This window comes from Antechinus flavipes, chromosome X (genome assembly GCF_016432865.1).
Source record: "Antechinus flavipes isolate AdamAnt ecotype Samford, QLD, Australia chromosome X, AdamAnt_v2, whole genome shotgun sequence".
In the NCBI taxonomy this organism is placed as follows: Eukaryota; Metazoa; Chordata; class Mammalia; order Dasyuromorphia; family Dasyuridae; genus Antechinus; species Antechinus flavipes.
In genome coordinates this window covers 18,336,992-18,363,725 of record NC_067404.1, presented here as the reverse complement: position 1 = coordinate 18,363,725, position 26,734 = coordinate 18,336,992, and the positions used below count along the sequence as shown (strand labels likewise).

Here is a 26,734-nt window from a genome sequence, read left to right as displayed (position 1 = left end):
GGAAATTTAAGGTTGTTTATTTCAAAGGGCTCACCATAATTCACTGCACATTCCCAGTCTTCAACCTGTGCTTGGGTCTCCAAAAATTTTGTCTCCTACATTCTCCACACTTAAGTCTCAAGCATTCTTCTGCCTGAGATGAAGGAATTACTGGTTTGTACCTCATAAAAAGATGAGTATAGATGAATTTCTTTACATAACAAATCATCAATATCTCTCACTTTGCTATATTTTTAATAGAAATACAAATAAAAAGGAAAATAAGGAACTGAACAAATTTATAGAGAAAATAGATGAGAAGGACTTCTAGTATCTTCTAAATGGGAATGCAAAAGAATATACACATTTCACAGTAGCACATGGAACTTTTACAAAAATTGACCATGTCAATTTAGAGCAGAGACACATTGCAAAACACATGGAAAAAAACACAGAAATAGCAAATGACTGACAAACCATAACTTTTTTCTGATCACATAGAGTTTTGACTTTATTAGAAGCATCTCACACAGTCATTAAATCACATCTCCTCAGACATAAGCATACAATCAAATCAAGATGATTCAATTATTTAAAGACCCAACTACAATTCATTTGAGCTATAATATTTAACATTCTATACAAGGACAATAGGGTGTAACTGACATTGTTACCAATGAATAAGCTGTTCCTAACTTGGAAATGAACCTCTCTGTATCACAAGTTCTCTTTCCTTCTCTAAGCAATGCCACAGGATCCAGGATATAAGCTTCTAATAAATATTTTTGTTTAATTTTTATAGCAAATACTCATTCAGAGATCAATGGACATTTCATCTGTTGCACTACAAGTACACTTTTGAGGGGAAATCTTGAACAATGGCAAATTAAGCAGACAATTTTCTGGAGGTTTAAAGTCAGAAAATACGTGGGCATAAATGTGTTTTCACCAAGACTACACAAATAGAACAATTGCCACAAGGTACACCTGAAAGGGGGAGCTAGGAATGTGAAGATCAGGGCAGTAAACAAACCAATGCCACTTGTCTTTTAATCGAGGAAGTGTTTTCCAGGTCAATGAACCTGCCCAAAGTCAGTTATTCAATGAGGAGAAGTACCTATTATTTCTAGGCACTGTGCTATGTGGTGGGGAAACAAAAGAAGGCAAAAGACAGCCTTTGCTCTCAAGTAGCTCAAAGTCTAATAGGGGAGACAATATACAAACAACTATGTACAAACAACCTATCTATAAGACAAATTGGAGATAATCCACACAGGAAAAGCACTAGTTTTAAGAGGATTTGGGAAAGTCTTCCTGTAGAAGGTAGGATTTTAGGTAGGACTAGAAAGAAGGCATAGAAAAACCAGCACGTAAAAATGAATACTGAAAGAATTTCAGGCATGGGGATATACAGTGAAAATGCACAATCCAGAAAGGTGGAATTTCTTGGACAGAGAATGTCAAGGAGGCCAGTGTCACTAAAGCACAGAGTGCATAGTGGGGGAGTGAAGGAAGGAAAAAGGTTATGAAGAGCTCTGAATGCCACAAGCTTTCTAGTTGCTCCTGAAAGTGACTGGATGTCACTAGATTTTATTTGACAGAAATAGCTTTCTTCACTCTTCACTTTATATTAAATTTGTCAGAGCCCTAAGGATGGATAGTTTCTTTCTGATGTGAAGGATTAATGTAAATATCTTGAGACTATAACTTTTGTCAAGATGTTTTCTATCTTTTTTAATGTTCCTGGCTATCATTCCAATTAGAAGGGAGCTAGCTCTGGTGAGTTCTGAGGCCACCAACAGCTTTTCACAAATAATATGAATGGTTCTGAGGGTCACTCATCATATGTACAAGTGGGACAATGGAAGATTCCTTAACTCCAGCATCCCTGGTGACAGCAAAATGGAGACAGGCAGGAAAGTACTGAGAAGTACACTTTGAGTGCTCACTAGAGCAACTTTTACATTCCTACTGGGTTCTCAGTTTGTCTAATAAAAAGTTTAAAACTCCAAGAAATTAGACAGGTTAACAGAAGTTCATCCCACTCGTGCCTAAACAACTAATTTCTTCTCTAATTCTTTTATTTTTCTCGAAACACACATATTTTAGTGATTGCTCTGATTGCTTTCCACAACTACAGTTTTTGTAAGACCAGCTTTCAAGGCATCCTTGAAATCAAGACTCTTACTCAATTCTTTCACCTCCAATTCCAGCTTAATTTGTTGCAGATAGCTGATACCATGGTAACCGAAGTTTTCTGGCCCAAAATTGTATAACTTTGTGAATACCATTCCTGGTGATCACATCCTTGAATTCTAATGTCTGAGACTGTCCTGTTGTGAGTAAACAGCCTTTGGTCAAAAGTCCTTCTGAGGAAATAGAAAACCTGCCATCCTTCACATTATTTGGCAAGTATGACAACCATCTTGTTCCTTTCTAACATTTTCTTGGTTTGGGATGATCTTCTGTCTATATGCCTTCATGCCTGTGATAATGAAACAGAATATTGTCACATGAATTACAAACTAGAAATGAAGAAATCCTGTAAGTACTTATCATTGTTTCCTTTCATGATATAATAGGAAATCTGACATACAGAGCACACTGACATATTTGCCTGTCTGATACAAGGGTCACAGAACTCATGCTTGTACTTTGGGAGGACATTTATGGTGAATGATTTCTAGAGAGATGGCACACTCCTCTTTTCCTAAGTCCCCACAGTTAAGCAATCCATTAGAGGAAGATAAAGCCATCTTTGAAATCATTACCATTTTCGTCCAAGAAAGATTTGGAGTATCTACTCTAATTCTCTCCAAGGAAGAGAGAATTGTCTCTGCTGAGGAGGATGTTCAATTTTGTAATATCTCTTAATGTATTTCATTGCTTTTTCAAGGTACTTGGGCAAACCAGTCAGTGTCAGTTCTGGTTTATTCCATTCAATGTTCACATGGGAATGCTTTCTTTCCAGGTTTTCAAATAATGTCTTTTCAATCCGAGCCTTTTTCTTCTGATCTATTGGTTTCAGAATCACTACTTCTTTGATGATCTGAGGCAAGAGCATCTGAAAGAGATCAATGAAATCTTCATAAGCATGTGCAGAGAGGTCTAAATCTTTGTCTTTTGGTTTAAATATGATGAGTGTTTTCCCAGTTTTGGGTTTGTTTATCAATTCCATTACAGTATAATATGTTTTCTCTATTTCTCTGATTTCTTGGCCCAGAAGACGCCAGAGAGAGGTTTCAACCTCAATTCCATTCTTCAGGTTTGGGTAAACCATCGTTTCCTCCTCATGTCGTTTCTGAGGGAAGTTTTCTTCAATGAAATGTTGAGCTTCTAAAATATCCTTTGGGTTTCCCCAGAGGATTAAGTCTTTTTCTTCAGCTTTAACATGGATGTTATGAAATGTTTGAGTCAGTGATTTTTGCATTTCAAGTACCAGCTTATTATCTGTGAAATGAACATCCTGATGGGATACATTCTGTATTTCCCTCTGAAATGCTCTGGTAAAAGCGTCTTGAGCCAATTGTCTGTCCCATGACTTACTTGTCTTGAAGTCTAAATACACATTGCCAATAGGACATGAAAAAGCACTTTTGATTTGAACTTGATTCTCAGTTTCTATTCTGCCCAGAGTATCAGCAAAGACATATTTGAAATATTCAAACAAATGTGCAGGAACTGAAATAAGGTCCAGTTCATCTTCTAACCTTTGTTTTGGGCTTGAGTAAAGAACAAGACTGTTGCAGTCATTTCTTATAATTTCTTCAATTTCTTCAATTTCTTCAATTTCTTCTGCTGAGGCTGAGCAAGACAATTTTTCTTTCTTGTCACTTCCCAGCATCTTCTCCCTTAAGAACTGATAAATTTTTCCTATATCTTCATAGTCACCAATCAGTCTTTCAGGTCCATAACGGCCTCCCTCTATTTTTATATCTGGACAGAGGCTACTAATTATCTGCCTTAGCTCTATAGAAAGCTTGAAAGTCAGCTGGGCTTCCACATGAAAAAATATCTTTTGAATGAAGAAATCATAGGAGCTAGTAGCACCTTCTTCTTCTGAGTGCTTCTCATCTGGAAATTCCTGTGGGATGGACTGAATCTGAGAGAAAATCTGGCTTGTTTCCAAAGTTTTATTCTCTTCTGGGTTTTCATTTGTTTCTATGAAGATGTCCACATGTGATGATGTATCATTTATATCACTGATGGTTACAGAGTGATCTCTCTTTGCTATCACTCCTTCCTTGGCTTGTCTTTTATAAAAATCTACCCAGAAAGTGTCTTCAGTGGGACCAGCTTTGACCTTGCATTTGCCTCCCCTAGACTTCCATGGGTTCTGGAAATACTTTTGTAATTTCTTCTCCATTTCAAAGAAATTCTCAGACACCCGGACCAGGACCCGATATGGTGGGCCGTTGGCAGCATTGTCAGTGGCCATCAGTGCAGAGTAAGGATTCGTGACTCAAAGAGCTAGAGCTGTGATGTTTCTTTCTTGGACTCTGAAAAGGGAAATTGGGAAGGAGAGAGGAGAGACAAAAAAGTGTTGTCAGTTCCCTACCCCCACCTCTTAATAAAAGTAGTAATTGGTTCAAACAGCACAAACATAAAACAGAACAAAATGGCAACATAACAATGAAACCATTAAAAGAAAATGAGAATTTCAAAGGATAATTTTTAAGTAATTATTTGAAAAAGAATTATGGGGAAAATTTTTCAGATGCAAATAAAGCAGTTCTATGGAAAATACACACACACATACACTTTAAGACAGAAAATAAGAGGAATAATGTGATGAATATTCATTGAAATTATTAGAAAGCCACAAATGAACAAGCTGAAAATAAAAAATCAAAGATATTAAAAATTTGAGAAACAGCTAAATTGAAAATGAAAATATTCTAAAGGAATGATATCTAAAACTGATTCTTTGAAAAGACTAATGAAATTGATAAACCTTTTATTAATTTTATTAAAAAGAGGAAAAAATCAAATCAATAAAATAGCAAATGAGCAAAGTGAAACATCAACAGAAACAAGAAAAAATAATAACATATTATGCATAGAATATTATGTCAAAAACTGTATCACAGGTCCATGAGACATGCATTGCAGCTGGATTTATTACAAGAGAAAGGAAAATGGATGTGGGAACCCCACATATTAAAGAGTTTTCAGTGCAGAGCAAGTCTATTATTTAAGTTATAGAGAAAAAGTAAAAATCATAGAAGAGGGAGAAAGGATCAATACCCTTCAAACGTGAAAAAAGAACTCGTGAATAAATAAAAAGTCAAAAGCAATTCTTTCCCCTTGAGAACTGCTAGACCATGAACATATGTGACAGTCTGCTTATTTACAAAGGTCCCAATTGCAGAAAGTTTCTCAGTCTGGAGCAGACTGACTGGAGCCCATCTTGACTCCCATAGACACACAGGGTACATGGGTTGCAAAATCAAATTGTGTCAGCTCAGGGTGGGCTTCATTCTTGACATGTTCAAGGCCTCTTGCATACTCCAGCTTCAGTGTTTCTGCAAAATACAGTAACTTTAAAAGACAAGTTCAGGGGATTCCTTACCATTCACTCCCCACACACTCATGGGAAGAGGCAACCCTTTGGTTTGCCCATATGGGTCCACACAGTGTGCACTTGGTAAAACATTCCTGTGGAATGTGGACCCAAGGAGGGTCTCTAAAAACAAAAGAAAAAACACTTCACAAGGATAGAGAGCAACAAACTAAAAACTAAACAGGAGACCTTGAGCACTTTTACATCTTGCCACTGATACAGAATAATTCCAATTATAAAGTGAGACCAGAATCAGAACCATAAACAAAGTACCATACAAAGGCATAGAAAGAATGTTCAAAATTACGGATTAATCCAGAGGGAAAATCATACAACATCAAGAAAACTTGAGATAAACTGATATATATAGAAAATAAAAGCCCAAGAAGGTACAATAACGGACATAAATATTTTTTAAAAAACATTAAGTCTTGCTGTAATTGAGTAACACTTCCCAATATCCATCCAATCAACCCATTTCATTTTGGATTTCAGACATCCAGTGGAGCCATCTGATCCCTGACTTTTTGGGGCAGTTTGAAAATGATCATGTCCTCATGGACTTCCTTTCTGTTTCAAAGTTATTTGTAAAGATTCTTTAGACATTTCTGCTAAAATCTTTTAAAAAACAGATCTCAATCCAAGATTTCAATTCTAGTCACCAAGTTTACTTCTCTAACAACTAGTATATGTGGTGAAAACTAGATGGATTCTTGGGTTCTGACATGATAAATAACAGAATAAAGGAAATATCAAACTAGGAGTCCATATTTCACATAAAACTTCAATTTAAGTTATAAAATACCTTATACTATTTCTGTCTTTATCTAAACTCTGTACCTGTTAAGTATAAACACTGTTAAACAATATAACAACAATGTTATATTGACATGTAAAACATTCAAATGCAAACTAAATGTTTTAAGTACAACAAAAAACAACTCCTAAGATCTTCCAAATTACACACATATATTCATTTGATCTTGTTATTTTCTTAGCATGTTTTCTTTTCTGTTTTAGTTTTTATTTTAACAAATATTTTCAAACTCCAAAATTAAATATTACTTAATTTAATTCCAATTCCAATTCAATTATTTTATTTCTGCTTTAGGAGGAGCAGAGACAGATAAAGAGCTAATCTTCACATTAAACACATATTATAAGACATTTTATAAGATGACCTATGTTACAGTGATGGAGTTCTATAAAAATTATCTACAATTTAACTACAGTTAACTACAATTGTAGCAAAAGACTTGGGATGTGTAGCTACACTGTAGGAATCAATTTCAAAACAGTGCTTATTGGGAAAACATTTTTACATTCAAAGGTTCTGATAAGGCCTCATTTCTAAAATATATAGAAAATTAACTCAAATTTATAAGAATTCAAGCCATTCTCCAATTGCTAAATGGTCAGAGGACATGAATAGACAATTTTCACATGAAGAAATTGAAACTATTTCTAGTCATATGAAAAGGTGCTCCAAATTGCTATTGATCAGAGAAATGCAAATTAAGACAACTCTGAGATACTACTACACACCTCTCATATTGGCTAAGATGACAGGAAAAGAGGACGAATGTTAGAGGGGATGTGAGAAAACTGGGACATTGATGCATTGTTGGTGGAATTGTGAATGAATCCAACCATTCTGGAGAGTGATTTGGAACTATTGCTCCCAAAGTTATCAAACTGTGCATACCCTTTGACCCAACAGTGTTTCTACTGGGCTTATATCCCAAAGAGATCTTAAAGGAGGGAAAGGGACCCACATGTGCAAAACTGTTTGGGGCAGCCCTTTTTGTAGTGGCAAGAAACTGTAAATTGAATGGATGCCCATCAGTTGGAGAATGGCTGAATAAATTATGGTATATGAAGTTATAGAATATTATTGTTCTATAAGAAACAACCAACAGGATGATTTCAGAGAGGCCTGGAGAGACTTACATGAACTGATGCTAAGTGAAATGAGCAGAACCAGGAGATCATTATACACGGCAACAGCAAGATTATACGATGATTAATTCTGATGGACGTGGCTCTCTTCAACAATGAGATGATTCAAACCAGTTCCAATTGTTTAGTGATGAAGAGAGCCATCTACACCCAGAGAGAGGCCTGTGGGAACTGAGTGTGGACCACAACATAGCATTTTCACGCTTTCTGTTGATGTTTGCTTGCATTTTGTTTTCTTTCTCAGTTTTTTTTTCCTTCTTGATCCGATTTTTCTTGTGCAGCAAGATAACTGTACAAATATGTATACATATGTTGGATTTAACATATATTTTAACATATTTAAATGTATTGGACTACCTGCCATCTAGAGGAGGGGGTGTGGGGAAGGAGAAAAAATTTGGAACAGAAAGTTTTGCAAGGGTCAATGTTGAAAAATTACCCTTGCATATGTTTTGTAAATAAAAAGCTTCAATAACAATTTTTAAAAAACAGTGCTTATCAAATAATTTTTTGATAATTAAATATGCTTGTACCACAGGAAACAAGTGTTATTTCCACATTAAATAATAATCCCAAATAAAATTGAGTTTTCCATTGGGGTAACACAAATTATTTCATAAGTTATTCTCTTCTAAGAGAACTAATTAAACCAAAATTCATTTCTTCAAACCAAACTGAAGATGTTTCTGATTTCATTTGAATTACTATTAGAATAACAGTTTGGTCCCAGAAACTATTAGATCAACCTCCCATTTTTTTTTAACATCACTTGGAAATATTTATGGATCTTAATTTATACAGTCTAGTAACCGGCAGAAATGTTCATTTTCTAAATGATTTAGGATATAAAATGGACTATAACTTCCAGCTGAATACCTCAGATTTTACACCCATTCACTTTATTACACTAACTCAGATGTGTTCCAGCCTAGTCTATGGAGTAATGTATCTTTTATTTCATAAGCTTCTTTTTTTTTACCTTTGCTAATTATTCCCGTAGCATTCAAAAAGAATGAGCTATTTATTCCAGGGATGTAATATTACACAGGACTATAAGTATTAGCATCCTGAAGAAGTTACTATTGTTCTATAAGAAATGTGGAACAGTGTTATGGGCCAGAACTTGAAACAAGGTGTTAACTCACTGGAATTGATAGAAACAATGCTTATGTACTTAAGTTTACACCTTTGAGAGTTCACACATTCGGTCACACATTAGAGTTCACAAGTTTGAGATTCACAAGTCAGGAACCCACAATCCCACTCTCTCAGAGGAGGAGTCAACCTTTAGGTTCACAACTTTAAGAGATCATATATAAAGAAGCTCTTGGAGCCTCAGTGAGGAGTCAGTGGAGGAGTCAGTTGGGGACAGTGAGAACTGGAGATTCAGAGCTGGAGGCTAAAGCTGGCAGAGGCAAAGGACAAGCTGCAAGAGCTCTTGGAACCAAGGAGGGAGATAGGCCTCTAAGAAAACTAACCGGACTATTTTGGAAGAGACAATAAAGGATTTGAACTTTTAACAGCTGGCTGCATTTGAGGTGATTATTATTGAACTGAACTGAAACTAAGACTTCTTCCAGAAGCCCCCTAAGAAACCTGCTCCCAGAGAATGATCATATTTTAGAAAAGAAGAACACCACAGAGCAGGATGCTTTCAGAAAGACCTCTGAAGATTTATATGAACTGATGCAAGGTAAATATTGTACACAGTAACAACAATATCGTACCAATGACCAACTATGAAAAACTTAGCTATTCTGATGAGTACAATGATCCACAACAATTTTAAAGAACTCATAATAAATTAAGACAACTCTAGGGTATCACTTCGCACCTCTTAGATTGGCTAAGATGACAGGAAAAGATAATGATAAATGTTGGCAGGGATGTGGAAAAACTAGGACACTAATACATTGTTGGTGGAGATATGAAATGATCCAACCATTCTAGAGAGCAATATGGAACTATGCCCAATATTGGATCTGTATCCCAAAGAGATTATAGAAGAGGGGAAAACACTTACATGTACAAAATTGTTTGTAGCAGCCCTGTGGACTTCCATCAATTAGGGAATGGCTGAGTAAGTTCTGGTATATGAATGTAATGGAATATTATTGTTCTAAAAGAAATGATGAGCAGGTTGATTTCAGAAAAGCCTGGAAAGATTACATGAACTGAAACTAAGTGAAGTGAACAGAACCAAGAGAACATTGTACACAGTAGCAAAATTATGTGATGAATTTGGCTCTTCTCAACAATGTGGTGATTCAAGGCAATTACAATAGACTTGGGATGGAAAATGCCATCCATATCCAAAGAGTGAGCTACGGGCTCTCTAAACGTGGATCTAACACATAGTATTTTCTATTTTTTATGTTGTTGTTGTTTACTTGTTTTTGCTTTCTCATAGTTTTTCACCTTTTTGATCTGATTTTTCTTGTACAATATGACAAATATAGAAATATGTTTAAAAGAATTGCATATATTTAACCTATATCTGATTGCTTACTCACTCAGGTAGGTGTGATGCTGGGAAGAGGAAGAGAGAAATTTGGACCAAAGTTTTTCAAAAATGAATGTTGAAAACTATCTTTATGTGTATTTAGATAAATAAAATATTATAAAAAGAAGAACTAATCAAATGGAAAAAAGATACAAAAGCTAACTGAAGAAAATCATACATTAACAACTAGAACTGGGCAAATAGAAGCTAATGACTATAGACATCAAGAATCAGTCAAACAAACTAAAAAGTATAAATAAATGGAAAAAAATATAAAATACTGCATTGAAAAAACAGCTGATCTGAAAAATAGATCCAGCAAAAACAATTTTAAAATTATTGGTCTACCTGAAGGCCAGGACTAAAAAAAAAAAAAAAAAAAAGCATTCTTCAAAAGATCAAGAAAAACTGTCCTAATAAACTGGAACCAGATGGCAAAATAGTCATGGAAAAAATCCATTGATCACCTCTGAAAAGAGATCCCACAAGGAAAACTCCAAGAAACATCACTGCAAAACTCCAGAATTATAATCTCAAGGAAAAATACTGAAGGCTCCCAGAAAAAAAAAAATTCAAATATCAAGGAGCCACAATTAGGATTACTCAGGTCTTGGCAGCTTCTACAATAAAGGATCAGATGGCCTGGAATATCATATTCGAAAAGGCAGAAGATCAGGGATTACAACCAAGAATCAATCAACTAGCTAGTGAGATTAAGCAGGGGGAGGAGATGGACCTTCAATGAAGTAGGGAACTTTCAGTCATTTCTATTGAAAAGTTCAAAATTAAACAAAAATTCTGTCTACAAATACAGGACTCAAGAGAGGTATAAAAAGGTAAAAAGGAGAAAAAGAACACATTTTTAAAGGTTAAAGTGTTCCCTAGAAATATTTCCTACATGGGAAGATGATACTTGTAACTCTTGAAAACTGAATCTTTTATTAGGGCACTTAGAATGGGGTATACATAGACAGAGGGTGTCGGTATAAGTTGACTCTGATGTGATGGTATTAAAGGAAAAAAAAGGAGGAAATAAATTAGATCATATAAAGAAGCACAAAAGATGCATTAGAATAGAGAGAAAAAAGGGAGGGCATTGTCTGAAGCTTAATCTCATCAGTTTGGGCTGGGGAATAACATCACACTCACTTGAGTATAGAAATTTATCTTATTCTATGGGGAAGTAGAAAGAGAAAGGGGAAAGAAAAAGGAGGGACTAGATAGGAGGGCAGAAACAGTAAGAAAAAAGGGTTATAGAAGGAAGGAGGGGATGATAAATGGGAGGGCAAGTTGAGAAAGGGTTTGATCAGAAACAAAACACTAGTGAGGAGGGATAGAGTGGAAAGGGAGGGGAAAAAGTATATATAGGGAAGAATATAGGGTGGAGGGAAATACACAACTGGTAATCATAACTGAATGTGAATGAAATGAATTCTCCCATAAAATAAAAATGGCAGATTGGATTGAAAACCAGAATCCTACAATATGTTGTTTACAATACATTTGAAACAGAGAGCCTAGAGCAGAATATATTAAACTTCAGCTGAAGAAAAAAAAAAAAAAAAAAAAAAAAAAAAAGAAAGAAAAAAAAAAAAAAGCAGGGGTAGTAATTCTGATCTCAGGCAAACAAAAGAAAAAACACATCTAATTAAAGATAAAGAAGGAAGGGGTAAGGCACCATAGACAATAAAGTAATATAAATACTAAATATATATGCATTAAATGGTACAGTATCCAAATTCATAGAAAAGTTAAGTCAGTTACAGGAAAAAATAGAAAGCAAAACTGTATTAATGGGGAAACCTCAACCTCCCCTTCTTAGAATATATACAAAATAAACAAGAAAGAAATTAGGGAGGTATGATAGCCCTCTGGAGAAAAAAGAATTGAGATACAATTATATACAAAATATACCTCTTTCTCAGCGTGGCACCTACACAAAAATATACCATGTATTAGGGCATAAAAACCTCACAATCAAATGCAGAAGGCAAAAATAGTAAATGCATCCTTTTCAGATCATGATGCAATAAAAAGTGCATTCAATAGAGGGTCAGAGAAAGATAGACTAAAAACCAATTGGAAATTAATCTAGACCTAAATAATGAGTGGATCAAACAAAAAATCATAAAAACAATCAATAATTTCATCCAAGAGAATTATAATAATGAGACAACATATCAAAACTTATGAGATGCAGCCAAAGCACTTCTTAGGAGAATTGTTATATCTCTAAATGCTTACATGAATAAAATAGAGAAAAAGGAGATGAATGGGGCACAAAACTAAAAATGCTAGAAAATGAAAATGTAAACAATATATCTAAGATTGTCATTAATATTTGGGTAGTCTGAAAGAAAGATTGGGGTAAAACTGAGGTGATTCTAAAAACCAAAACCATGTAGAAAAAGGTAAAAAGAGTGATTATCTTATACAAATGAAGTGAATGATAAGAACTGACACTGGCATTAGGTGGAGGAAGAGGGCAGGTGGTTCTGGAATCCTATTCACATCAGGAACAGGTCAAAGCAGAACAATATTTACATACATACATACACACCACATACATACATTCAGAAGGACATAAAAGCCTTCTAAATTCAGAAAAAAATAAGAGTGTACATGAAATGGGAGGGAGGGAAGTGCAGTTTAATAAGAATGGGATAGGGTGTATAAATTAACAGGAATGGGATAAAGAGGTTGTGAAAGGATGGGGCGGGGGAGAATAAAGAAAGGATTCTTGGAAGGAGGAGTAAGTTAAGCAGTACCAAGGCAAGGTATCAAGTAGAATTATAGCAAGAGAGCCAGGAAGAGTAGGAAAGAAGAGATACACATAAGCATAATAATGATCAGGAATAAAATTTTTTAGAAAAAAATAGGGGTAGTGATCATTGATCTTAAACAAAATTAAAGCTAAAATAGATTTAATCAGAAGAGAAAAATAGGGAAACTATACTATGTCAGTCATATTAATCAATACTGTTTTATACTATTTAAAATAACTTTAAAAAAGGAGAAGGTTGGAATATTGCTGTGGTATAGGATATGATGCATTGGTGGATTTAGAAAAATATGGAAAAACTTGTAATTATAAAGGAAGATGTTATACACCACCAGAGAAACAGGACAAACAAGCATAGTATGACCTTACATAGGTGGTTATTAATATACATATGTATGATTATAGATATTTATGTATATGTATGTGTGTATATGTATATCAAGTATAAATTATAAAGTTTGGTGTTGAAGACCATTGGTGGAATTGAGAACTCTAAAGAATTGTAATGATAACAATATCTACATGTATATAATCTTATAAGGTTTAAAAAGGCCTCCTTTGAGAAATGAAATTGAGAAATTAAAAATGAAAATATTTCACCAGGAAATAAATAATAATAAATCCTACAGAATTCTCTAACTTCAAAAAGATCATTCATCACCATAACTTCAACTTATAGATTCCACTACCTTCAGTAAGTCTATGTCTATTGTCAAAGATTGACTTAGCAGTCTTGCTCTTTCAACTCTGTCTTTTGGGGGAGATTCTAAGTTCTTCTGAAATATGGAAACAAAAAAATGATCTCTCTAACACAGTAATAAAATTGTTAATGTACATTTTTCACATAAATGTTAGTATATATTCTTATTTTGGTTCTTAAGAAATAGAATTTTAATATGTTATTTGGAAATGATTCCATGATACTGGTGGGAAATGAAAATTTGTAAATAAGTCCTTTATGAAATGAGGAAACAGGAGGGTTTTTTTTTTTTTGACCTACCATGCAGGCCTTTAATCAAATAAAGTTAATACAGCAAAAAGATAGTAATCGGGGGAAACTGAATATGAAATCTGAATAAAAATTCAAGATGATGAGATTTCTGATGAATAATATAACTTAAAGGAAAAACTGAGATTCTTGGAGAGAAAGTCAAGCAGGAGAGGAACTGAGCAAGTAGGAATTCTGGGACACTTTGGCAGGATCTATTTTTCTTGACTTTGCAGTATTCTTGTTCTGATTAGCACTCGGGGAAGAAATAGGCAACCTAGGGCACTTATGAATTGTTGGTGAGATTTCTGATGATGAAGCCATCTACAAAGAAGAATATTCCTAGTGTGGAATTCAAGCAGAGAAATTGATGGTACATGTTAAGGACCATGCCTAGGTGAAGGGGCAGGTCAATTCTCCGAGAGCCTCCACAGCTGCAAATCATAACACTTGAAGGAGTTGCAAAGCAGCCTTTACTAATGCAGATATTCCTTGTGTATTGGCAATGAAATAAATTGGAGGAAAGAGGGAAGAAGAGAGAGATCAGACCATGCAACTGCCTCTCAGTGGAGAAGTCAGAGAATGCAACTGCCTCTCAGTCTCTCCTTGTATCATCATCATCCTCTCACATGAAGAGATCCATTCTACAGGTCTGAGTTAGGCCTCCAGCAGCCACTGGTAGGTGGCTCCTGTATCACAACAGGTACAGTAAAGGTGAGGAATTGGCAAATATCAAAAGAAAACTCTGAAAAACAATGAAAACTAGACCAAATTCTCTAATGAATACTGATGCAAGAAAAATTGTAAATCAAACATTAGCAAGTACAACATATCACACAAACATCATCAAAGTATGATCTGGTAGTATTTAACTCAGGGATATACATGAAGGATTGATACTATCAAGGTAGGCTCAGTATTAGCAAAAGTATATATTAAGCAATCACATGATCATTTTAGTAGATTTAGAGAAAGCTCTGGTTTATATTTATTCCTATTAAAAGCAATAGAAAGCATAGGAAAAAATGGAGTTTCTTTTGAGTTGATAAGTATTATCTCATTCATATCTATGTAAAAAGTACAAGAAAGCATAATCTGTAATGGGGAAAAACTAGAAGACGTTAATGTAAAATCAAGGTGGAAGCAAATGTCCTTGTCACCATTATTACTATTGCACTAGAAATGCTAGCTATAGCAATAAGCAAACACAAAGAAATTGAGGGATTTAATCATCAGACATTGAGGAAAAAAAAACACCACTTTTTGAAGGATCTATGACTATTTACTTGCAAAGCATTGCCAACTAAATTAGTGGAAATAATTAATAGCTTCAGTGAAATAGCAACATACAAAACTTCTCCACATTACCAGCAAAACACAACAAGAAGAGAAAGAAAGAAAAAGGCCACTTACAGTAATTGTAGATCACATAAAAGACGTGAGAATCTACCTGGAAGAGATGCAAGGAACTATAGTAATACAATTTTTAAAACCCTATTCACAGAAATACAGATCTAAGAAGTTGAAAATATTTTGCCAGGAAATAAATAATAAATGAAATCCTACAGAAATCGAAAAAAAAAATACAACAGCTCACTGAAAAAAAAAATTACTTAAAAATCAGAAATGAGAAAGTAGATGCTAATGACTCCATAGATATCAAGAAACAATATAACAAATCAAAAGAATGAAAAAATAGAAAGAAAATATTAAATATTTCTTTGGGAAAAACAACTTACCTGGAAAATAAATCAAAGTGAGATAATTTAAAAATCCTTGGACTACCTGAAAGCCGTGATATCCTAGAACCAGTGAGTAAAATAGTAATCAGAAGATTCCACTTCTCACCTCCTAAGAGACACAAAGAGAAAGCTGTAAGGAAGCTGGAGTAGAATCTATTATGCTGAAGTTAAAAAAAAAAAATCAGGGATAGCAATTGTGATTTCAGACAAAATGAAAGAAAAAGTAGATTGAATGAAAAGAGATAATAAGCAAGAAAACTACACCTTGCTAAAAGGAACCATTTTACAATGAAGTAAAATCAATACTAAACTTATAGGCACTAAGTTTTTAAAACACCCAAATATTTTAAAAGGAAAGGTAAATGAGTTACAGATAGAAAGAAATAATAAAACAGTATTTCCCTTCCATTTTCCCTTCTATAACTAGATAAATCTAACCAAAAAATAAACAATAAGAAGTTAAGAAGATGAATACAATTTTAGAAAAATTAAATATGATAGACCTCTGACAAACTCATACCTTTTTTCCCCTCAGAAATACACGCAAAAATTTTTGACAATGTATTAGGGCATATAGAAATAAATGGTTATACCATAAACAAATTAGGGGAGCATGGAAGAGATTATCTCTCAGAGCTATAGATAACAGAAGAATCTATTACCAAGTAAGAAATAGAAATCATTATGGATTGTAAAATAGACAATTTTGATCACATTCAATTAAAAGGCTTTGGCACAGACAAAGCCAATGCTGCTAATATTAGAAAGAAAGCAGAACACTGGGTGGAGAGAGAGGAATATTCACATCAAATTTCTCTAACACAGGCCTCATCATCTTTCAAATATAGAAAGAAATGAGTCAAATTAATAGTAATGTGAACAATCAAAAAATAGTAAAAGAATATGAAGAGGCAGATTTTAAAGAAATAAAAACTGTCTCTAGTCATATGAAAAAAATACTCTAAATTACCATTGACTAAAGAAATGTGAATTAAAACAAACCTGTGTTACCATCTCACACCTATCAGAAGGGGAAAATGAGCAATATTTGAAGGAATGTGAAAAAATTGAGACATGTGAATATACTTTTGGTAGAAATAGGACCAGTCCAAACATTCTGGAGAGCAATTTGGAGCTATTTCTAAAGGGCTAAAAGGTGCATAGTTTTTGACCTAGCATTACAACTTCTAGGTCTGTATTCCACAAGGATCAAAAAAAGGGGAAATATGAAAAAGACCTACCTGTACAAAAATATTTATATTTGCTGTTTTTTATTGTGGGAAAGAGCTGGAAATTGAGGAAATACCCATCAATTGGGGAATGGCTGAAAAAATGTGGTATATGATTGTGATGAAATTCTATTGTGTTAAAAGAAGTACTGAACATGATGTTTTCAGAAAAACCTTGGAAAGATTTACATGGACTGATGGAAAGTGAAATGAGCAGAATCAAAAAAGTATACACACTAAGAGCAATATTATACAACAATCAACTTTGAATGACTTAGCTATTTACAATAATAGAAAAATCTAAGATAATTCTGAAAGACCTGTAATGAAAAACACTAACCACTTTCAGAGAAAGAACTGAAGGAATCTAAATGCAAGTAGAAGCATAATGTTTGTTTGTTTTACCCTCTTATTTTTCTTGAGGTTGTTTTTTTTTTTTGCTCTGCCTCTACTTTCATAAAAAGATTTAAATGGAAATGCTTTTTGCATGACTTCATATGTATTAGTTTTATAAAATTGTTTTTTTCTCAATAATTCGGGAGGGAAGGAAAGTGGAAGAGAATTTGGGACTCAAAATTGCAAATGTATGAAGGTTAAAATTGTTTTTACATGTAATTGAGAAAAATAATACTAACATTTTTAAAATATATCATCCCTTTAATTATGACTAATGGCATCTTGAAAAGGGAAATTACATCATATTATTTAAATTCATTTTAAGGATCCATTAATTTATTCTATAAACACCAATAGTCTGTTTTAGTTTTATCTGCTAATACTGTTTTTAAATCTTTTAGCAAATGATAATCCAAAATTTTGAACCAAGGCCAGAGTAATTGTCCAGTTAAACTTTTCCCTGTTTTAAACCAAATCACAAAACATGATGTAGGGGAGCATGGATGGTTTCTTTTTTGTTATTCCTGCTTCAGTTGGGAGTTTTTCCTTATCCCATGCTTCAAGGAGCATCCATCCTCTCAAAGGATTTTCCTCTGGAACATTGTGTTTGCATTGTCTCTCTCTCTCTCTCTCTCTCTCTCTCTCTCTCTCTCTCTCTGTATGTGTGTGTGTATGTATGTCTCATCATCCTCTCTGTAAATGTGTACACATATTAACACAAATACAATAAATGTGAATTCTTCCCACTAGCTTTTAGCTTGAGATTTCAGTAGAAACCTAGATTTTACTTCCCCTTATTGGAAAAAGTACCTTTTCCAGTTGGAGAAGTCAAAAAGATTCTTTTATTAGCCCAATTTGCAATCTAGGGAAGGTATTTGTGGAGACAGTCTTCAAGAATGCCCTGGCTAAGGTTTTAACCATTTCAAAAAAATCCTTCCGAATGACCACACAGCTTAACTGAACAGTCCTGTAACAGTCTTATAACACAGAATAGTTTTAGGAAGTAGTCCTATATAATTCCTTATCTCCTGTCAAGACCAGGAACCAGACCTAAAGAGATTGTTCAGTCAATGTTATAGCAACATTATTAAGGCATGAAGGTCATGATAAACATTCCAATGGAAATTTCTGGTTGAAAATTCTGAAAAATAGTTGTATTAAAATAAGTTCTGAAATGTGTTTTACAAATGAGTTATTTTTAGATACTTAGAGGGGCAGCTAGGAGGTGCAGTGGATAGAGCACCAGCCCTGAAGTCAGGAGGACCTGAGTTCAAATCTGACCTCAGACACTTAACACTTCATAGCTGTGTGACCCTGAGAAAATCACTTAACTCTAATTGCCTCAGCAAAAGAGAGAGAGAGAGAGAGAGAGAGAGAGAGAGAGAGAGAGAGAGAGAAATTTCTACTTTGTTATCTATATAAAAAGACTGCTTTTATGGATTTCTTTTATAGACTTTCACATACTTTAGATGCTCCCATTTTCTTGTTTTCAATAATCTCTCTTTCCTTTCAAAGATTGACTCACATAGGTTCATTTCAACCTAAGATAAATCACAAAATAAACCCTCAAAAATCAACTGCATTTCTATATAACAATAAGAAAAAAACAGGGAATAATATGGAATTTCATTCCAAGTAACTAGGAAAGGCTTAAAATATCTGTAAATCATTTTTCAAATGCTCACAAAACACTTAAAGAGATGCACTTACAAAGGGTCCCTTTAAGAAATAAAGAATAATTTAAATAACAGCTGGGCTGTGTCAATACAATAAAAATGAAAATACTACCAAATTTAATTTGGCCTTTTAATGATATGCCAGTTAAATTATTTGAAGGATCCTTAATAGATTTTTATAAATTATATATATATATATATATGTATAATTTTATTAATAACAAAATTCATTTGGAAAAATCAAAGATCAATATCAAATAAGGCAGGGATTGAAGATTTCAAATTATATTATAAAGCAGCACTCATCAAAACCATCTCGAATTGGTTATAAGTGGGTTGGTTATAGCTTTGGTTATAGATAGGTTCCAATCTATATAGCAGATTGAAAAAAACAAAGTAGATAGAAAATTGGAAGATTGGGGGGGGGGGGAAGAAGTAGATGGGAAAAACTAGACAAGAGAGAATCAACAACGATGAATTTTAATAATCCAGTGTTCAATAAGGTGGAAAACACAAGTTGCTCCTATGAAAAAATTCCCATTTGATAAAAATGACTGGGAAACCCACAAGCAATATTGTAGACATTAGACTAAACTTGCACCATATTCCAGAATTCTTTTAAAATGGATACATATCCTTATCATACATACAATAAAAATATGGAAAAGAAGCATGTATACCTCTCACAATTATGGGTTGGAGATGTATTCTTAACCAAACCAAGGAATAGAGGCAATTACAAAAGATAAAGTGACTTTAGATTATGTAAAATGAAAAACCTTCTACATAGACAAAACAAATGCATTTTGGAAAAGCAAAGAAAGTAGTTGAATGGAAAAAAGTATCTTTGTAATAAATTGCTATTACAAGATGTTTGAATCTAAGCTATACAAACAATTAACAGATACATAAGAGAACAAAAAATGTTCACCTTTATATAAGTACTAAAATAATATGAACAACAAATTTTCAAAAGAGGAAATGCAAAGTAATTTCAACCACATGAAAAAAGTTCCAAATCACTATTAAGAGAAATCTAAATCAAAATAACCCTGGGGTTCCATCTCATACCTTGAAAATTGGCAAAATTACAAATGATGGAAATAATCTGTGTTGGAGGGGTTATGGGAAGGTAGGTTTACTAATGATTTGCCAGTGCAGCTATGAACTGGTACAACCATTTTGCAAAGGGATTTAGAAATATTCAAAGAAAATGATTGCAATGTTCATATCCTTTGACTTAGAAAATACATTACTGGATTTATTTCTCAAGGAGGAAAGTTTCAAGAAGAAAGATGCATATAAAAAACAAATTTTTAGCATCACTTGTGGAGTTAGCAAAAAATAAGAAACAAAATAGATTTTAACCGGTGGGGAATGGCTAAACAAATTGTGGTGCATGAATGTAATGGAATGCTACTGTGCATTCCAGGATAAACATGAATACAGAGAACTATAGAAAGCTCTATATGAACTGATGCAGAGTCAGGTAAGAATCAAAAAAGCAATATACTCAAAGATTTCAACAATGTAAATGGAATGAGCCACCACACATGCAAAAATTGAATTTTATGCAATTCTATTACAATTTGATAAGTTTTTTTCTTGTTTGATCACTTCCTTGCAAGGGCACATTCATTTTGTCTATGCAAAAGCTCTTCCATTTTATGTAATCTAAGGTATTAAATTTGTCTTTTGTAATTGCCTCTATTCCTTGTGGTTAAGAATATATACCCTACTCATAATTGTAAGAGGCATTTGATCTGTTCTCTTCTAACATTTTTATTATATGATCTTTCTTTAGAAGAAGGTAGGAGATCTAGAGGTGTTACATACTACACATATTTTCAAACTTTTTCACTGTTTCAGTTCTGATCTTTATTTTCTTTTTGCATTATTATCAACAATGTTGAAGAAAGAAAGAAGAAGCTGGCTGCCAAATTTTTTAAAGGATACAGGATTGCAGATTACTACCTTTCTCTAGCCCAATAAATACCTTGCAGAGCTGGGGGGGTGGGGATATAACAACAATAAGACAAGAAACTAAAATTTGTGAAATGCAGGTTAAAGCAATACTTAGAAGAAATTTTCTCTCTCTAAACACATTAATAAACAAAGTAAAGAACAGATTCATGAATGGGATCCAGGTTTTTTTAAAAAAAGGAAATAAAAACAAATGAACAATCTGCAATTAAGCACCAAATAAAAATCCTAAAAAAATCAAAGGAGTGATTAATAAAAGTGAAAGTTTAAAAAAACACTAAACTAATAAACAAAACTGAAAGCTGGTTTTATGAAAAATTCTATAAAACAAATATTTGGTTAATTTGCTTAAAAATAAAAGAAACCCAAATTACCAGAGTCAAAAATGAAAAAGGTGAATACATCAGTAGCAAAGATGAAATTAAAGCAATTATTAGGAGATATTAGTCTAATTATTTGCCAGTAAAATTGACAATCTAAGTGAAATGGATGAAAATATACAAAAATATAAATTGCCCAGGTTAACAGAAGAGAAAATGGAATCCTTGAATAAACTTATCTTAGAAAAAGAAATTGAATGAGCAACAAATTAGCTCCCTAAGAAAAATCTCCAAGACCAGATGGATTTATAAGTGAATTCTGGCAAATCTTTACCTATTTAATAAAATAGATAAGAGGAATCCTACCAAATTCGACACAAATATGGTTTCAATACCCAAACCAGGGAGAGCAAAAGAAGAGAAAAAAATAAAGCCTAATTTTCCTAATGAATATTGATGCAAAAAAATTTAAACAAAATATTAGCAAGGAGATTACAGCAATATATCACAAAGATCATACGCTAAGACCAGGTATTATTTATACCAGGAGTGTAGGAGTGATTCAACATTGAAAAAAAAAAACCTGTAAGCATAATCGTCCAATTTTCAAAACCATCTTTTATCATTCTTTTCAACTGTTCTATTGAAGAAACTAAGGGTATTCTTAAACAAAATGAGACAGAAGGTACAATAGAGGTATTCACTTTATCTCATTTTTATCAGATTAACCCTGTCCACTAGGTACAAATCTGATATTATAATAAGTATAACATCATGGGATGAATATATGGTACGGAATCCTTGAGGAATTTTTCATTCAAGGTAAGCGTCCCGCTCTGTCATTAAAGAAATATTGAGATTTTAAAATCCTGAAACTAAATGGGCAGTACCTTTTTTTGTTGGCTATCAATAATTACATGCAATTTTGTCCCACTAAAATACAGTCCTGTATGGGTGACAACATTGTTAATACTGTGTAGCATTTTATAAAAGAGAGTCTGATGTCATCCACTATGATTAAGAATGCACATTACAGACTATGGAGAAATTAGAGGAGCAAGGGAAAAATTAGCATTCACATCTAGAGATAAAGGAAGAAATTGGGAGCAAATAAGCTATAAAGATGATCACAGAAAATAAAATGAACAATTTTGATTGTATAAAATTGAAAAAGCTTTTGCACAAACATATCTAATACAATTAAAATTAGAAGGGAAATATGTTAATGGGGGAAATCTGTAACAAATTACTCTATTATAAAGGGTTTATATAATGTGTTGTGTATACATATTAAATTGATTTGAATTTTTCAGACATTATCCATTCAACAACATATAAATGTTCAAAAGCTATGAAGAGCTAGGCTTCAAAGGAAGAAATTCCAGCAATCAACAACCATATTATAAAATGCTCCAAGCTACTAATAATTAGAGAAATTCAAATTAAAGGAACTTTAAGGTTCCACCTCCCACCCATCAGACTGGCTGTCAGGAATGAAAAAAGAAACATACTCTCTCATCTATCTCTGTCTGTGTCTGTGTCTGTGTGTCTATCTGTGTCTGTCTGTGTCTCTGTCTCTCTCTTTCTCATTCTCTGTCTCTGTGTCTCTCTTTGTCTGTCTGTCTGTCTGTCTCTGTGTGTGTGTGTGTGTGTGTGTGTGTGTGTCTCCCCCCTTCCTCCATCCCTCCCTCCCTCCTTTTTTCTATCTGACTGTCACAAACACACACCCTCCCCACACACACTTTCCAGCTTTCTTTTGTGTGTAATTGTCCTCCATTAGATTGTAAACTCCTGGAGACAAAGATTGTCTTTCTTTTTGGTATTCGTATTCTCAGTGTTTCCCACAGTGGCTGGCATATAGTAGGTACTTTATAAATGTCCATTGATAAACAAATAATAAATACAACAAACAACAAATATTGCACAGGCTTCAAGAAAACACACACACCAAAAGCATTGCTAGTAGAGATGCAAACTGGTTAAGACATACTGGAAAGCAATTTATATTTGGGCCCCAAAAGTTACTAAATTGTGGCCCAACTATATCACCACTGGGCTTAGACCACATAGGGAGCAAAGGAAAAGGAAAAGGGCCCATATATACAAAAATATTTATAGTAGCTCCTTTTAAAGTAGCCAAAAGCTGGAAATTAAGAAGCAGTCTATCTATGGTGAAATAACTAAACTGTCGTCTATGAATATAACAGCAGGATAATATTTTATTGTGACATAAGGAATGGACAATTTCTGAGGAAACTGGGAAAAATTCTTAAGATCTGATAAGATTGAAATGAGCAGAACTAGAACTTACATAATGACATTATAGAAAAAAAAAAGTTTAAAAACTTTTAGAACCTTAATTAAGGCAATTCAGAGGACAGCTACCCACTCCCTGTCAAAGAAGTGATGGACTTGAAATTCCAGAATCACAGCTGTCTTTTGGACATAGTCTCGATAGGAATTGGTTTTGGTAGAACATACATCTTTATTGTGAGGCTTTTGGCATTGTTGTTGTTGCCTGGGAGGGGAGTGCCAATAGGAAGAAATGATAATAAATGCTTGTAAAAATAAATTTTAAAAAACTTTGAAATAAGAGAATTACTTTTCCTAATCCAATTAAATGGGTTAGATGTTCTATATGGGACATAATATCAATGATCATTAAACATGTTACTGTTATATATTATAATAAAGCATTTCCTTAAATAAACCATGCACTTATATTCATCACCCTCCCCGAGCAAAACACACATCACACAGGTAACGAATAATCCTTTTGTCCACTTTTAAGTATTCAAAGATGGGGAGTTGCCTGTCTATGGCTGGCCTCTTAAAACTCTACATCCAGTTCAGAGAGCCTAAAAGGGGTGAGTTTTGCCCTCATGAAAGGTTTCAGAACTCTAAACAATGGAATGGCCAATTAATATCCCAGAACACCGATAATGAAGCATGGGACCCACATCTTGACTGGTGAGGGAATAATAGATGCACAAGAAGACACATTTTCAGACACAGCCAAAATAGGGATTTGTTTTCCTTGATTATGCATATTTTTTATAAAGGCTATCTTTTTCTCTCTTTTTTAATGAGTTGGGGTGCTAGAGGTAGATAAAACAGAAATGGGAGGAAAACAAAACAAAGCAAAAGATGGTCCCTAAGGAATCGTAAAAAACAAAACAAAACAAAAAACCAAAAAACCCTGAACAGTGTACAACAGAAGGAAGGCCAGAAAGAAACATTGGCAGCTTTGAAAAATACAGATTTAAATTTATTAAATAAAAAAAAATTTAAGCTATAGATGACAAATCCACAGGTACATGGACAATCCTCTTTTTTTTCCATTGTATGATGTACATGGAAATGTTTGTTTGATCTGGCATTTGTTGAGTTCGGAATAACAAATATATGAATAATTTGAAAGAAAATTAAAAGATGTAAAAAATAAGAGGTATTTCGAGCAGTCCCACCTTCGGGCCGTGCTCCACCTAGGGGATGGCTGGGGGCGGGCACGTAAAGCAACAGTGAGGAGGGGGCCGCCGAAGGTAGGCGGGGGGAGGAGGGGATCGGCGAATGCGTAGGGAAGGACCCCACCCCTCCAGACAGACAGAGATCGGGGCGCATCCAGCTGCGGATCCATCCATGGGTAAAGTGCAAAAGGCCTTGGATGGAGGGCCGGAGTACGGATGAGGTGGGGGATTGCCCACACCTACACGCCCCTAGGGATTCTGTGGAGGGAAGAAGAGAGCAAAAGGGACGCCCTGCGGGACGTTACTTACCTCCTACACACAGGGAACTCCCAGTGGGGATCAAGCAGGCCGGGGGTGCGTGAGTGAGAGGCTGATGGAGCTTGGGATGCTGGCAGCCCCTTTTCGCAGAATGCGCAACACCCCAACCCAGGTGAAAACCGCAGAAAGGCGGAGCCCTGTGACGTCACCTTGGGAGGCAGGGCTTGCTTCAGTTAGTGAAATGAAGAAATGAATAAAATCTGGACCCAAAACCCCCAGCTAATTGAGTACTTTTTAAAGGACAATAAAATTGCCAGGACTTTTTTTTTTAACAGAAAAAAAGGAAGAAAATCAATCAATTAGTATTTTTGAAGTGCCTACTACTGTGCTAGACAATCAATGGGTATGGAAAAAGACTCTGACAGTCTCTTCCTTAAAGGAGCTCAATGGGGGAAATAGTAAGCAAATATGTACAAACTAGCTACCTAAAGGATAAAAAGAAATAATTAATAGAAGGCTTTAGATTTCAGAATGGTTAGGAAAACCAAGTGTGTGTGAGAGACAGAGAGACAAAGAGACAGAGAAAGACAGACTGGCTTGTGCCTCAGGATAATCATTTTGGTAACTTAATGGAGGATGACTTGGAATGGGGAGAGACCTGAGGCTGATGAAATAAAGGAAAGTCTTAGTAGAAACTCTTTTGCCCAATTTGAATTGCAACAAAAGTGATAAATGAATGAATATTTACAAAAACACAAAGTACCCAGATTTACAAAACAAAAATAAATTGAAGGACCCATAAATGAACTTGGCAGGTAAGGGGTGGGATGGGAGGAGGAGGGAGAGAAGGAAGCCAGAAAGCAAATAGATTTACAAGTGAATTCTAGCAAATATTTAAAGAAAAACTAACTTTAATTTTACATAAATTGTCTCTTAAAATAGGAAACTCCTGTGAGAAAAAAATGATTTTAAATACCAAAAACTAAATACCAAATTTAAATATCAAAAATTATCATTTTAAATACTAAAAAGTAGGGCAAGTTAAAGAATAAGACTGACCACTGATGAATATCAACACAAAGATACTGAATAAAATGAAGCTACCCAAACACATTACAAAGATTTTACTGTGTTCAGATTACATTTATACTAGGAATTGTGATCAGGTTCAATATTAAGAAAAATTAAAAATATAATAAGCCACAATAATATAAAAAACTAAAAAACATGAAATTATATCAATAATTACTTGTCTATCTTAACATTAGGTACTGTATTAATTGTATTTTTTTCTAATTACATGTAAAGACAACTTTTCAGTCAATTAAATTATGAATTCTAAAAATTTTCCTCCCTTCCCCCCTCCCTAAGATAGTAAGGAACTTGCTATAGGCATGTTGAGAAAGAAGAAACAGACAAAAAGAAAAAAAAAACTATGAAAAAGGTGAATATACTAAGCTTTCCTCTCTGTATCCAGACTCTATGACTTCTTTCTCTGGAGGTGGGTAGAATTTTCCATTATGAGTGTTTTGGAATTGTCTTAGATCACTGCATTGCTGTGAAGAGTTAAGTCAGTCGTTGTGAGGTAAATTGAAGAGAGCTTGGCAAGTTCCTGCTTTTTCCCCCCATCTTGGATTCACTTTTAGATAAATACTGTTGATTCTATTAATTAAAGGAATTCAGCCTTTATTCATATTTCTGATATGAACTCTCAAATAGCTTATTCTCAGGAATTGTTAAAAGGAGAATCATAAACAGGTCAATTCTCCCAGCCTATATAGAATGAGAATCTGAAATTATTCTCATTCAGCCTCTATTGTCTCAAAACTCTTACATGGCCCATTTGGTTTTTCATTGTCTAGAACACCAGAGTCTTAGACTTAGACTTA

General features: G+C 34.0%; 1 protein-coding gene across 4 annotated transcripts; it reads right to left on the bottom strand.

Annotated features, from left to right (window-relative positions):
- Nucleotides 1-462: 462 nt before the first annotated feature.
- On the bottom strand, nucleotides 463-25,016 carry LOC127542807 (E3 ubiquitin-protein ligase DTX3L-like). 4 transcript variants are annotated; one of them, XM_051968634.1, is made up of 5 exons: nucleotides 24,897-25,016; nucleotides 15,514-15,625; nucleotides 15,188-15,224; nucleotides 7,493-7,790; nucleotides 463-4,478 (listed from the first exon to the last, which is right to left on the bottom strand). In XM_051968634.1, exon 5 carries the CDS (start codon nucleotides 4,415-4,417, stop codon nucleotides 2,780-2,782), a length of 1,638 nt encoding a protein of 545 aa, XP_051824594.1. In that variant the 5' UTR covers nucleotides 4,418-4,478; nucleotides 7,493-7,790; nucleotides 15,188-15,224; nucleotides 15,514-15,625; nucleotides 24,897-25,016; the 3' UTR covers nucleotides 463-2,779. The 4 variants fall into 4 exon arrangements, with proteins under 4 accessions (XP_051824594.1, XP_051824595.1, XP_051824592.1 ...); XM_051968635.1 differs by having other exon boundaries at nucleotides 15,188-15,220; XM_051968632.1 differs by lacking the exon at nucleotides 7,493-7,790.
- Nucleotides 25,017-26,734: the final 1,718 nt, after the last annotated feature.

Coding starts and splice junctions, on each gene's coding strand:
- LOC127542807 (XM_051968634.1), bottom strand. CDS start 4,417: ATGGCCACTGACAATGCTGCCAACGGCCCACCATATCGGGTCCTGGTC.